This window comes from Mytilus californianus, unplaced genomic scaffold, assembly GCF_021869535.1.
Source record: "Mytilus californianus isolate M0D057914Y unplaced genomic scaffold, xbMytCali1.0.p SCAF_10, whole genome shotgun sequence".
Taxonomy (NCBI): domain Eukaryota; kingdom Metazoa; phylum Mollusca; class Bivalvia; order Mytilida; family Mytilidae; genus Mytilus; species Mytilus californianus.
In genome coordinates this window covers 57,570,793-57,585,473 of record NW_026262582.1, presented here as the reverse complement: position 1 = coordinate 57,585,473, position 14,681 = coordinate 57,570,793, and the positions used below count along the sequence as shown (strand labels likewise).

General features: G+C 33.2%; 1 protein-coding gene across 4 annotated transcripts in view; it reads right to left on the bottom strand.

The window, feature by feature from the left end:
- Positions 1–14,681, bottom strand: part of LOC127718879 (solute carrier family 15 member 1-like) — a 63,559-nt gene that overhangs the window by 4,068 nt on the left and 44,810 nt on the right. For 2 of the 4 annotated variants that reach the window (XM_052224939.1, XM_052224942.1), the window contains 3 exons: positions 6,724–6,831; positions 6,089–6,258; positions 443–550 (listed from right to left, as the gene is read on the bottom strand). In XM_052224939.1, the coding sequence (XP_052080899.1) occupies positions 535–550; positions 6,089–6,258; positions 6,724–6,831 (294 nt within the window). In that variant the 3' untranslated portion in view covers positions 443–534. Of the gene's footprint in view, positions 1–442; positions 551–5,481; positions 6,259–6,723; positions 6,832–14,681 lie in introns of those variants that run through there. The other 2 variants (XM_052224941.1, XM_052224940.1) reach the window with 2 other exon arrangements.

The following is a 14,681-nucleotide window of genomic DNA, read 5'->3' as shown; positions in this document are numbered from 1 at the left end:
AAGGAAACCAATGATCAGGAAAAGAAATTTCATTTTTCATATTCCATAGTTTTGTCCTGTGCATGAAAAATTATTTATGCTACATTTTTTTAATGGCCTGTAGAGTCTGTGACACATGTGTGGCAACCATTATAAATTTGATTTCACTATGAAATCAAAATTCAAAATCAGATCTTGATCTCGTTTAAAAATGATGACAAAAAAATCACTTTTGGAAGATGGACAATTCAAGGATTAACATCTGGTATGAATTGCTTTGATTGGTTGATAGATCCTAAGTGTATGTCTATCTGGACACATTATTCTAATTATGAGTACAAGTCTTTGCTCTTACTCCTTGATGTTACATGCAGCCAAAAATCCGTGTTTGGGTGTTTGGTTTAACGTATAAATATTTTTGTTAAACAGTTTGTTATGAATAGTTGTAAGAGTACTATCTTACCTGATTAGAAAATAATCGGATTTCAGATATAATTGCAACAATCAAATTGCCAAAGGCAGTGTTCATTAGAAAGGCTGCCTGGATAAAGGATTTCATGGACTTTGGTGCCTGTAAACAAAACAAAAAACTGCATTAAAAAAATCAACCAGTTAAAGCAGAGTACAAAAATTGTCTTGAAATTTCAAAAAGACAACATTTTGAAATCTTACAGTATGGTTTGTGTGGTTACAATATAGATACCTTCAAATGCTTATTTTGGAATTTTTTTTTAAAGTTCGCTTACTATTTCATTCACATTTACACCATATCACTTTTTATTCCTGGTTCTAAAAGATAAAAATATTTTATTATCAGTTTTAAGAGATAACATTGATCGCAATGGTAAAAACTTATTGATTTCGTTAGTCATCAGTTTTGTTGTATACTGCATCTTCTACTGAAGTTGAAGCAAAATTTTATCAGTTTCTAATATTGATTGTTCAACTTTTTGATTTGTGATTTCATTAACCACTTTGCTTACTAAAGGGAGGTTATTTTAATAGATATAAACCAGTCACCAAAGATTCATGAAAACTGCTCAAAGCATTTTTGAGTTATTGTCTGCAAACTGGAAAGTCCCCCTTTTTTCATGAATAAAACCCCATAACTCGGAAACAGAATAAAAGTTAATACAAGGTACAATTTTACTGTATACCATTCCTAAATTGGGAGCCAGAGGATAATAAAGATTAAACACTTCAGCTCTAACATTCCCCTTTTGTCAATTTGAAATTCAACATGCTTTGTGCTTCACTATGTTCAATGCATTCTATTACAAACTTTACTGATGGTTTGTCATTAGAGGTATATTACATGAATAGTCTTAGAGGATTTAGATATATTGTATTGACGCATGCTTGTTATTGAAGACTTTTGCCATCTAAAGGTCTTTTGGTTAATTTTGTTGTCGAGTTACTGTCTCATTTGCTTATACCTCAAATCTCCTTTTATTCATGAATAAATTAAAATATCATTTGGGAACAATCTAAGAAAAAAACAACTTCACCAAGAAATTTTTAATAATGAAGATCAAGTATTGACAGCAGACTGGTTTCTTCATGCTAATATTTTCATCTTTTTAGGATTTCAAGATCTAAAGAAAAAATAAATCATGGTGAAAAAATAAAATCCCTTAGGAGTTACAATTTCTCCTATGATAACAAGCTTGGTATAACATACTCAATATATAAAAATATACAAATGATCAACATGAAAACATATTTAACAAGAGGCTCTCAAGAGCCTGAATCGCTCACCTGTATTAAAGAGGAGAAGATTTTTAAATGTTAGCAAACTTGATGAACAAATTGTGTAAAATTGTCTTTAAAGGGCAATAACTCCTTAAGGGGTCAATTGACAATTTTGGTCAAATTAACTTTTATGTAGATCTTACTTTGCTGAACATTATAGCTGCTTACAGTTTATATATATCTATAATAATATTCAAAATAATAACAAAAAACTGGAAAATTTTGTTAAAACTACCAATTTCGGTGGCAGCAACCCAACAATGGGTTGTTCGATCTGTCAGAAAATTTCAGGGCGGATAGATCTTGACCAATTAAACAATTTTACCCTTGTCACATTTGCTCTAAAAGATTCAGTTTTTGAGATATAAGCAATTTTTCTTTCGAAAAGTCTTCTGTATTCATAAGAATCAGACATCATTTGAATTAAAACATTTTATATTCAGTAAAATATGTGTTAAATTACAATACGTTATTAGGAAGTTTTCCATGGGAGATAATCAATTTTTCTTTGGAAAAGTCTTCTATATTCAAAAGAATAATGTTTTAGGTTATCTCCCATGGAAATTCAAATGATGTCTGATTCTTTTAATATAGAAGACTTTTAGAAAGAAAAATTGTATGAAAGCTTAGTCTGGACATTTTTATAGCAATTAAAAATTTCTATCCATCACCTTTAGCCTGACAATAACAATAAAATTTCTATACAAACTGTTAGACTGATTTTTCATAATAACACTGAAGTGGAATTAAAGTCTTATAGGATTTTAAGTATGCTTTATTTTATCACCTTGCACTTTCACGACTTGACTGTGGTTTTCTACAGCAGTTTGTTCAAATTTCTGACCAGTTGAACAGTTTGGTTTTATAAAACAAATTGCAATTTGGCCAGAATTTTTAATAAGTTGCAATAGGTGGAGAGCACCACTAACAGTCAAGTCACAGTAAAACTATTTTAATAAAATTGAGAATGGAAATGGGGAATGTGTCAAAGAGACAACAACCCGACCATAGAGCAGACAACAGCCGAAGGCCACCAATGGGTCTTCAATGCAGCGAGAAACTCCCGCACCCGGAGGCGTCCTTCAGCTGGCCCCTAAACAAATATGTATACTAGTTCAGTGATAATGGACGTCATACTAAACTCCAAATTATATACAAGAATCAAAAATTAAAAATGATACAAGACTAACAAAGGCCAGAGGCTCCTGACTTGGGACAGGCGCAAAAATGCGGCGGGGTTAAACATGTTTTTTTGAGATCTCAACCCTCCCCCTATACCTCTAGCCAATGTAGAAAAAACAAACGTACAACAGTAAATATTAAATCTATATTTGATTAATAATTTTTCTGGAAGTGATATACTATGGAAAAGTTTATAATCTTTCTTAAAATATATAAATGTTTGAGTTATCCATGCTTCAATTTTCACAAGTCATCACTACATGTTATGTTTAATTGAATAATAGGTTACATTTCTATCGCATGCTTCTTTGGATTGTTTTTATCATCAGATCATCTTATTTGTAGGATTTCAAGATTAAAAGAAAAAATCTTGATGACAAAATAAAAAAAACCTAAAAAAATGTGATTAATTCTGAACAATAAAAAGATATGTTATATTAACAAATGGCCACCAGAAGTCAGTTAATTACACTGATTTCAACATAACAGACTTTTCAATGTACTGGCTCATATGAAAAGAAAGTATCTTTTTTCTTGCTGTAACAACCTTTCATAAAAATACAAATATTGCATAAAAAATTAACAAATAAAACAAATGAGTTCAGCATTTAATAATAGTATTATGCAGCAATACATTTTAACTCATACCCTGTCATTTTGATAATGTATTGTTAAACTGTCTTTTTCACTAAATATTCAGTAAAATTTAAACCTAATGTGAAACAAAATATTGTAGACATTACAAAATGTGGCATTATTAAAAAGTTATCTTTAAAAAAGCACATAAACGCTTTATAATGAGGTAAACTATATTAACTTAATATGCAACAGACAAAACATTCGCATACTTACAAAATCCGGAATGTAATGAAAAAATTTGAAAAATAATAGACCATTCACAACCTTATTTATTTTCTCAAAAGAGTAAATAGAAAATTTTAAACTCCTTCAAACCATAAAAAAATCTTCAAATTCAGATTCAAAGTAGTTTTGATATCATTCAGATTCATTCCTACATATCTTAGTTGAAATAATGGAGAATTTCAGGGGAAATTACCTTTTTCATACAATTTATAAACTATAACATAAATTTTATTTCCCTCTCTTTCTAGTATGTTGGAAATTGCAGATTGATTTTGCTGAGATGCATTTGACAATATTTAACACTGTGAGTTTCAAATTCTTAAGACTTTCCCAATAGTCTCATTTGAAATTTGAATCTATCATGTAGAAAAATGAAGTCTTCATTTACAAACTAAAACATATATGTATATATTGAACTCATCCCTACACCATGTTTTACATAAACAAATAAAATACAAAAATAACAAACTTTATTGCATTTTCCATTTTGTGGTTAAACATTTAAACTAAATGTGTCAGAAGACCAGAAACATACAACTAAATAGTTCCTACCACAAATTGACACATGAACTTTCATATATTGATTTCTTTGGTGGGAGAATTGGGTTATCAAACAAAGCTCTTTGTTTTAATGTACTGGTATGTTTGCTGTTTCTCTTTTTCCCCATTTTTGACAATCAATAAAGATAATTGTCAGTCATTTTCACATCAAAATAGTATTTAAAAAATTGCAAAAGTTTTGGTGATCCGTGACATGACAGTTGAGTCTTAACATTACATCATCCAAGCTGAGATTCTCAAAACTCCTTTATGGAATGATTTAAATATTTTATATGTTTATCAGTTACCATTTTTTGCGATGTGGATCTAGCTTGGACATTTTTCTATTCTGTATTCAGTAATTCTTTTGTCCCATTATTTCACGATGAAGTTTTTGGTCATTATTCTGAATTATCTAATGCTGATGCCCCATTTTTACTCCATTTGTTAATATTTGGTTATTATGCTCAATTATTCTCTACTCATTAAGCCCTATTCAAACACTAATGTATTTTTGGCCAGCTGATTTCAAATAAGCAGGATACATATTATCAAATAATCCAATGCTCACATATTCATCACAAGATGTGAGGTATATGTCATGTATGTCAATGAGACAGAAACCCAATGACAAAAACAAAAAGACATCTGTAATGGTAAATCAAACCATGAAAAAATCAGGTATATTTAGTCATAAACAATTTAAATTTGAAATCAGTTGTCAAATAATAACTAACAAGAATGTGTCCATAATACAGGGATGCCCCACTCGCACTACCATTTTCTATGTTCAGTGGACCTTGAAATTGGGGTCAAAACTCTAATTTGGCATTAAAATTAGAAAGACCATATCATAGAGAACATGTGTATTAAGTTTCAAGTTGATTTGACTTCAACTTCATCAAAAACTACCTTGACCAAAAACTTTAACCTGAAGCGGGACGAACGGACGGACGGACAAACAGACGCAGACCGAAAAACATAATGCCCCTAGGTGGGGCATAATAAAAACACTTAATAATCTTATTATTAAAACCTGCCATGCACAAGCTTTGTAATTCATTGATAACAATAAAACATTATAATTATGTGTGGCATTGTAATCCGCCTGGCTTAGCACCAAATCTTAGCACCCAATTGGAACACAAATTAAAAACTAAACAGTGTAAACAATTATTTATCAGTCAACTTAACTTTATAAACAAAGAAAAAACTAAATTTAATTTGCGGTAGCTCATATAAAAAAAAAACACAATATCAGAGAACTTGATTAACATCAGAAAAGAATAACCCAAAACATAAATTTGAAATCATGATCATTATTTTTTTAAATAACATTACCATTTTTTGAAGTTTAAAACTTATGAGTGTATTCTCATAGTTATAGCAAAACGGGACAGAAGACATATAATTATTCTTAAAGCAAATTTTTGGATTATTGCATTACTCATCTTTATAACTATCTTCCATTTCTAAATCTGTGTGTATGGTAGCCTCTTCTGTTACCTTACATACTCAGAAATAAGCAATGACCATGAATATTATATAATAAAGAACAATATCAGAGAACTTGATTTACATCAGAAAAGAATAACCCAAAACATAAGTTTTAAATCATGATCTGTTTTGTTTTTTTTAAATAACATTACCATAAAACTCTTTTTTTTATAAAAAAGTTTAAAACTCATGACTGTATTACCACTTAGTTATAGTAAAAAAGGACAGAAGATATATAATTATTCTTAAAACAAATTTTGGATTATTGCATTACTTATTCTCATAACTATCTTCCATTTCTAAATTGTCTATAAGTCCTGACGTATCATCTGCATGTATGGTAGCCTCTTCTGTTACCCTTACATACTCATAGAAATAAGCAATGACCATGAATATTATAATGTCTACTAACATAATCACTGCATAGAAGAAAAACTCTACAGCCTGCAAAATACAATAAACAAATGTCATTAAAGGCACCAATAATCAGGAAAGGAAATTTAATTTTTCATATCCTCAAAGTATTGTTCCGTGTATGAAAAATAAATTATGTTACATTTTTTTATTGGCCTTTAAAGCTTGCAACACATGAGTGGCAACCATTATGAATTTCATATCATCATGAAATCAAAATTCAAAATGAGATCTTGATCTCATTTAAAACTGATGACAAAAATATCTTTATTGGAGGATGGACAATTCAAGGATTAACATTGCCAAATCTGGTATGCATTGTTTTGATTGATTGACTATATCCAATGTGTTAGGATATCTGGACACATTTTTCTATTGGTTAGTGTAAGTCTTTGCTCTTACTCCTTAATGTCAATATTTTTCAGTTTTTGGTTTGACTTATAAATATTTTTGTTACACAGTTTGTTATGTTCAATTGTAAGAGTACTATCTTACCTGATTGGAAAATAATTGGATTTCAGATATTATTGCAACAATCAAATTGCCAAAGGCCTGGTTCATTAAAAAGACTGCCTGGATAAAGGATTTCATTGACTTTGGTGCCTGTAAACAAAAGAAAAATTACATTAAAAAATGACCCAGTATAGGCATAGTATAAGAGTTGTCTTGAAAATTTAAAAAAGAAACCATTTAGAAAAGTTAATAGTGTGGTTTCTGTGGTTACTTAAGAATCAAAGATGATATAGATACATTTTGATATTTATTGTGTATGTTGTTGGCTTACTGATTCATTCAAATTTACTCCATATTATATTTTATTTCAGATTCTTAAAGATAAAATGTTATAATCAAATAGAGATAATATTGATCTCATACATTGTACGTAAACAAATTAATGATGTCATTAGTCATAAGTATTGTTTATTTTACTGCATCTTCTACTAAAGTTTAATTACAAATCAAGAAATCGCACAATCAATATTTGACACTGATAAAATTCCAGTTCAGTTGGTATAATGTAATCTTAAAGTATTATCAAACAAGAAGTGACTGTCTGGCAGATCTGTAAATGGCATACAAGATAAAAGTCAACAAAATAAAGTTTCAGAACAAATATCAATCATTCCTTAATACAGAAGCTAAGTAATATGTAACAAAACTAGAGGCCCTCAAGAGCCTGTGTCGCTCACCTGACTCTACTTGAGTTTTAGAAATCATGTAAAGATAGATAAAAATCATAACAGATACCCAAATAATGATTGAGGCCAAATTTGGTTTAATATTGGTCCCGTAATTTAATAAAATATCCTGGTGGCCATCTTGAACAGTAAATCTGCAACAAAGTAGCAACACTTGGTCAGCACCTCATAAGGAACATTCATGCCATGTTTTGTTTCATTCCATTCAGTGGTACTCTAATAGAAAACATTTGTATGTATTTCCCATAGGGTCCTATGTTAAACTAAGTCCCCCGCTGTCGGCCATCTTGGATGATGGATCGGCTGCAAAGTAACTACATTTGGTCAGCACCTCATAAGGAACATTCATGCCATGTTTGGTTCCATTCCATTCAGTGGTTTTCTAAAAGAAGACATTTGTATGTATTTCCCATAGGGTCCTATGTCAAAACCAAGTCCCCCGCTGTCAGCCATCTTGGATGATGGAAGACTGCAAAGTTACAACATTTGGTCAGCACCTCATAAGGAACATTCATGCTATGTTTGGTTTCACTCCATTCAGTGGTTCTCTAAAAGAAGACATTTGTATGTATTTCCAAGAAGGTCCTATGTTAAACTAAGTCCCCGCTGGCGGCCATCTTGGATGATGGATTGACTGCAAAGAAACAACACTTGGTCAACACCTCATAAGGAACATTCATGCCATGTTTGGTTCCATTCCATTCAGTGGTTCTCTAAAAGAAGACATTTGTATGTATTTCCCATAGGGTCCTATGTTAAACTAAGTCCCCGCTGGCGGCCATCTTGGATGATGGATTGACTGCAAAGAAACAACACTTGGTCAACACCTCATAAGGAACATTCATGCCATGTTTGGTTCCATTCCATTCAGTGGTTCTCTAAAAGAAGACATTTGTATGTATTTCCCATAGGGTCCTATGTTAAACTAAGTCCCCCGCTGTCGGCCATCTTGGATGATGGACCGACTGCAAAGTAACAACTCTTGGTCAGCACCTCATAAGGAACATTCATGCTATGTTTGGTTTAATTCCATTCACTGGTTCTCTAAAAGAAGACATTTGTATGTATTTCCCATAGGGTCCTATATTAAACTAAGTCACCCGCTGGCGGCCATCTTGGATGATGGATCGGCTACAAAGTAACAACATTTGGTCAGCACCTCATAAGGAACATTCATGCCATGTTTGGTTTCATTCCATTCAGTGGTTCTCTAGAAGAAGTTCAAAATGTAAAAAGTTAACGACGACGGATGACAGACGCAAAGTGATGAGAAAAGCTCACTTGGCCTTTTGGGCCAGGTCAGCTAAAAATCTATGCACATCAGGTATAATAAAAATTCAAGGAATCTTCAAATAGGAAGTGACTGCACAACAGAACTTTAGGTTGCTACACTGTACAACTTGTTACGGCCAGAAATCACCTTTAAATTGTAGCCAACAAAAGACACAAATCAATACTAAAGATTTATTATACAATTTTACAAGAAATGTTATACAAAAAGAAATGTCAACTTAACTGTTAAAATATCTGAATGTCCGATCCTATAGTCTGTTCTTTTTCCAGAATTCTTCTCTTAACTGTTGCGGAATCCAAATGGAATATTAATATGTCCAATAAGTTCACAAACTATTATGATGTTGTCAACGTAAATAAAAGAGTCAATCCAATAACTCCAGAGATCTTCTTAGAATACATTGTACTAGTATATTTCTGTCTGTCATTACAATTCATCGTCAATATATATATAGTTACCACGGAAACTTCTAGAAAACTGTAGAAGGGAAACTTCTAGAATATTGTAGAAGTTCAAATTATGCATTGTAGATTATGATCATTCCGGAATTATCAATCAGTATCTATGATTGTTCCAGTGATTTCTAAACATTATTTTGTAAACAACTATAAATAGTAAACAACTCAATTATGTGAACATCTTATATGGCCACACAAAACAATTAGGCCAAGATAAATAAACATGATAATTACAATATCATAACAAACTCAACATGATTAGTTCCCAACCAAATAACAATCATTGCTGAAGGTGGCTCACCCCAATAAGGATCCCCGGTAGAAAATTTTTATTGTCACATATATGGTAGATCTTTATATGCTGAATCCAAAAATTGGGGTCTCCAGGCTTGTTTTTTTCCTCAAAAGGAAGCAAAATGTGCAAATTTTGAACAGATTTTCAAGCATTTTCAGCCTTTCAACAATAAGAGCTCTTTCAAATACACTTTGAGAACTAAGTCAATACGATTATCATGTGAAAAAACATTCAAATTCTAAACTTAAACGCTTTCCTTGGTTGTTTTAGACTTAAAAATCTTTTTATTATAGATTTATATCCAAATTTTGCCATTTTCTAATTTCAGTTTAAAGGGGCACTAGCTGTCAAATTCATGTTCACCAATTAGACTCACATTCTCATATTTGTTATATAACAATGTAAAACTCTTATCTAAATATAAAAAATCTTAAATAAACAATTTACAGTGCATGGGGTTGATAATATGTAGCTGGGTTTTGTGTGTATTTTAGTCTAGACGCCATCTAATTAACTGTTGAGTTGACCTCCAGAATACCACTGATGCCCATATAAGGGATATAAACATAAATAAAGATATAAATAGATAGCGCAACTCGTGCAATTGGATTCTTCTAGGTCTATTTAATTTCATTTATAGATTAAAAATATATGTTAATCATCATTTTTACCTGTATAAGAATGATTTTTTTAAGGATCGAATCAGTCAATTAAATGAATTACCTTTGTTTACTTTCAATGTTGACATTCTTTCCCTTTAAATAATCAAACATGCACACAATTCATGCATTATCCAACTCTATCTAAGGGGTTAAATTGAAGTTCACATGAATACGGATTCAATGAGGTCGAATTATTCACTTGCAAGTGAATAATTCATCTTCAATATTTATTTGCTTATTTTGACAAAATTAGACAATACTGGCTGCTAAAAGCGAATTATTATTTCACTATTCCACTTTCATTAATGATTGAACAAAAAAAATCATATTTTACAATTTTTAGCTCACCTGGCCCAAAGGGCCAAGTGAGCTTTTCTCATCACTTGGCGTCCGTCGTTCATTGTCGTCTGTCGTCGTCCGCGTTAACTTTTTACATTTTGAACTTCTTCTAGAGAACCACTGAATGGAATGAAACCAAACATGGCATGAATGTTCCTTATGAGGTGCTGACCAAGTGTTGTTACTTTGTAGCCGATCCATCATCCAAGATGGCTGCCAGCGGGGGACTTAGTTTAATATAGGACCCTATGGGAAATACATACAAATGTCTTCTTTTAGAGAACCACTGAATGGAATGAAACCAAACATGGCATGAATGTTCCTTAAGAGGTGCTGATTAAGTGTTGTTAATTTGCAGCCGGTCCATCATCCAAGATGGCCGCCAGTGGGGGGACTTAGTTTAACATAGGACCCTATGGGAAATACATACAAATGTCTTCTTTTAGAGAACCACTGAATGGAATGAAACAAAACATGGCATGAATGTTCCTTATAAGGTGCTGACCAAGAGTTGTTACTTTGCAGTCGGTCCATCATCCAAGATGGCTGCCAGCGGGGGACTTAGTTTAACATAGGACCCTATGGGAAATACATACAAATGTCTTCTTTTAGAGAACCAGTGAATGGAATGAAACCAAACATGGCATGAATGTTCCTTATGAGGTGCTGACCAAGTGTTGTTACTTTGCAGCCGATCCATCATCCAAGATGGCCGCCAGCGGGGACTTAGTTTAACATAGGACCTTCTTAGAAATACATACAAATGTCTTCTTTTAGAGAACCACTGAATGGAATGAAACCAAACATGGCATGAATGTTCCTTATGAGGTGCTGACCAAGAGTTGTTACTTTGCAGTTGGTCCATTATCCAAGATGGCCGCAAGCGGGTGACTTAATTTAACATAGGACCCTATGGGAAATACATACAAATGTCTTCTTTTAGAGAACCACTGAATGGAACGGAACCAAACATGGTATGAATGTTCCTTATGAGGTGTTGATCAAGTGTTGTTACTTTGCAGTCAATCCATCATCCAAGATGGCCGCCAGCATGGGACTTAGTTTAACATAGGACCCTATGGGAAATACATACAAATGTCTTCTTTTAGAGAACCAGTGAATGGAATGGAACCAAACATGGCATGAATGTTCCTTATGAGGTGTTGACCAAGTGTTGTTTCTTTGCAGCTGATCCATCATCCAAGATGGCCGCTAGTGGGGGGACTTAGTTTAACATAGGACCCTATGGGAAATACATACAAATGTCTTCTTTTAGAGAACCACTGAATGGAATGAAACAAAACATGGCATGAATGTTCCTTATAAGGTGCTGACCAAGAGTTGTTACTTTGCAGTCGGTCCATCATCCAAGATGGCTGCCAGCGGGGGACTTAGTTTAACATAGGACCCTATGGGAAATACATACAAATGTCTTCTTTTAGAGAACCAGTGAATGGAATGAAACCAAACATGGCATGAATGTTCCTTATGAGGTGCTGACCAAGTGTTGTTACTTTGCAGCCGATCCATCATCCAAGATGGCCGCCAGCGGGGACTTAGTTTAACATAGGACCTTCTTGGAAATACATACAAATGTCTTCTTTTAGAGAACCACTGAATGGAATGAAACCAAACATGGCATGAATGTTCCTTATGAGGTGCTGACCAAGAGTTGTTACTTTGCAGTTGGTCCATTATCCAAGATGGCCGCAAGCGGGTGACTTAATTTAACATAGGACCCTATGGGAAATACATACAAATATGAGTTACAATTTATGACAAAAATCAGTAAAGACCCATCGAAACAACATCTGATACACAAACTTAATAATACTTTTAGATATTTGGATGATATTTTGGCTCTCAATAATGATGACTTCAGTATGTATACTAAAGAAATTTATCCTGTTGAACTTACTTTAAATAAAGCTAATACTAACAATGACCACTGCCCTTTCCTCGATCTTGATATCTATATCATTAACGGAAAGCTTAATACTAAAATATATGATAAAAGAGATGATTTTTCATTTCCTATCGTTAATTATCCATTTTTAGATGGTGACGTTCCCTTGTCACCATCTTACGGTGTTTATATATCTCAACTTGTACGATTCGCTCGTGTATGTAACAATGTTTTAGATTTTAACGAGAGAAATTTATGTATTACTGAAAAATTATTACACCAGGGTTTTCGATATCACAAACTAGTCAAAACATTTACTAAATTTTATCATCGGTACAAGGACATCATTCGTAAATATAGCTCAACATGCAGACTTCTTATACGTTCAGGTATTTCACGTCCAATTTTTTATGGAAATATTTTTTATAAAGCACAAAAATGTCAGTATTCACCTCTGAAACTAACAAAACCTTTAAATAAACTTATTAAGAAGGGATATAGTTACGATACTGTTGTCAGGTCATTAAAGATTGCATATTTTGGCATTAATATTGATTCACTTATAGGGTCTTTGCATCGGCACTAAACACATTTATTTAAAAACCAGTTGTTGGCATGACACGGGTTATGTTCTTCTCATATATGTTATGATGGTATGATACTAAACCCCTAACGGGAAGGATTGTGCCTGATATTCATATGATGAAGACATAATCTTTCAATCAGTTTAATTGAAGTCTGGAGCTGGCATGTCAGTTAACTGCTAGTAGTCTGTTGTTATTTATGTATTATTGTCATTTTGTTTATTTTCTTTGGTTACATCTTCTGACATCAGACTCGGACATGTTTAACCCCGCCGCATTTTTGCGCCTGTCCCAAGTCAGGAGCCTCTAGCCTTTGTTAGTCTTGTATTTATTTTTAATTTTAGTTTCTTGTGTACAATTTGGAGTTTAGTATGGCGTTCATTATCACTGAACTAGTATATATATTTGTTTAGGGGCCAGCTGAAGGACGCCTCCGGGTGCGGGAATTTCTCGCTGCATAGAAGACCTGTTGGTGGCCTTAAAAAAAGCTTCTGCTGTTGTCTGTTCTGTGGTCGGGTTGTTGTCTCTTTGACACATTCCCCATTTCCATTCTCAATTTTAAATGTCTTCTTTTAGAGAACCACTGAATGGAATGGAACCAAACATGGTATGAATGTTCCTTATGAGGTGTTGATCAAGTGTTGTTACTTTGCAGTCAATCCATCATCCAAGATGGCCGCCAGCATGGGACTTAGTTTAACATAGGACCCTATGGGAAATACATACAAATGTCTTCTTTTAGAGAACCAGTGAATGGAATGGAACCAAACATGGCATGAATGTTCCTTATGAGGTGTTGACCAAGTGTTGTTTCTTTGCAGCTGATCCATCATCCAAGATGGCCGCCAGCATGGGACTTAGTTTAACATAGGACCCTATGGGAAATACATACAAATGTCTTCTTTTAGAGAACCAGTGAATGGAATGGAACCAAACATGGCATGAATGTTCCTTATGAGGTGTTGACCAAGTGTTGTTTCTTTGCAGCTGATCCATCATCCAAGATGGCCGCTAGTGGGGGACTTAGTTTAACATAGGACCTTATGGGAAATACATACAAATGTCTTTTTTTAGAGAACCACTGAATGGAATGGAATGAAACCAAACATGGCATGAATGTTCCTTATGAGGTGCTGACCAAGTGTTGTTACTTTGCAGTCAGTCCATCATCCAAGATGGCCACCAGGGGGGGACTTAGTTTAACATAGGACCCTATGGGAAATACATACAAATGTCTTCTTTTAGAGTACCACTGAATGGAATGAAACCAAACTTGACATGAATGTTCCTTATGAGGTGCTGATCAATTGTTGCTACTCTGTTGCCGATTTACTGTTCAAGATGGCCACCAGGATATTTTTATTAAATAACGGGACCAATATTAAACCAAATTTGGCCTCAATCATTATTTGGGTATCTGTTATGATTTTTATCTATCTTTACATGATTTCTAAAACCAAAGTAGAGTCAGGTGAGCGACACAGGCTCTTGAGAGCCTCTAGTTTTATATCTCGTAGCCAGTGCCCCTTTAAGGCTAAAAATATTGGTTAAATAGATTTTTCGTAAAATTTTCCTGGGTACAAACAAAGGACTCATCTAATTTACCTAATAACATATACATATGAGTTTAAGGTTAATCTTCCATATTTATTTTGCTTAGTATATGAAATACAAAATTTGTGAATCCCATATCCAAAACCTGCAAACAGGGTGTTA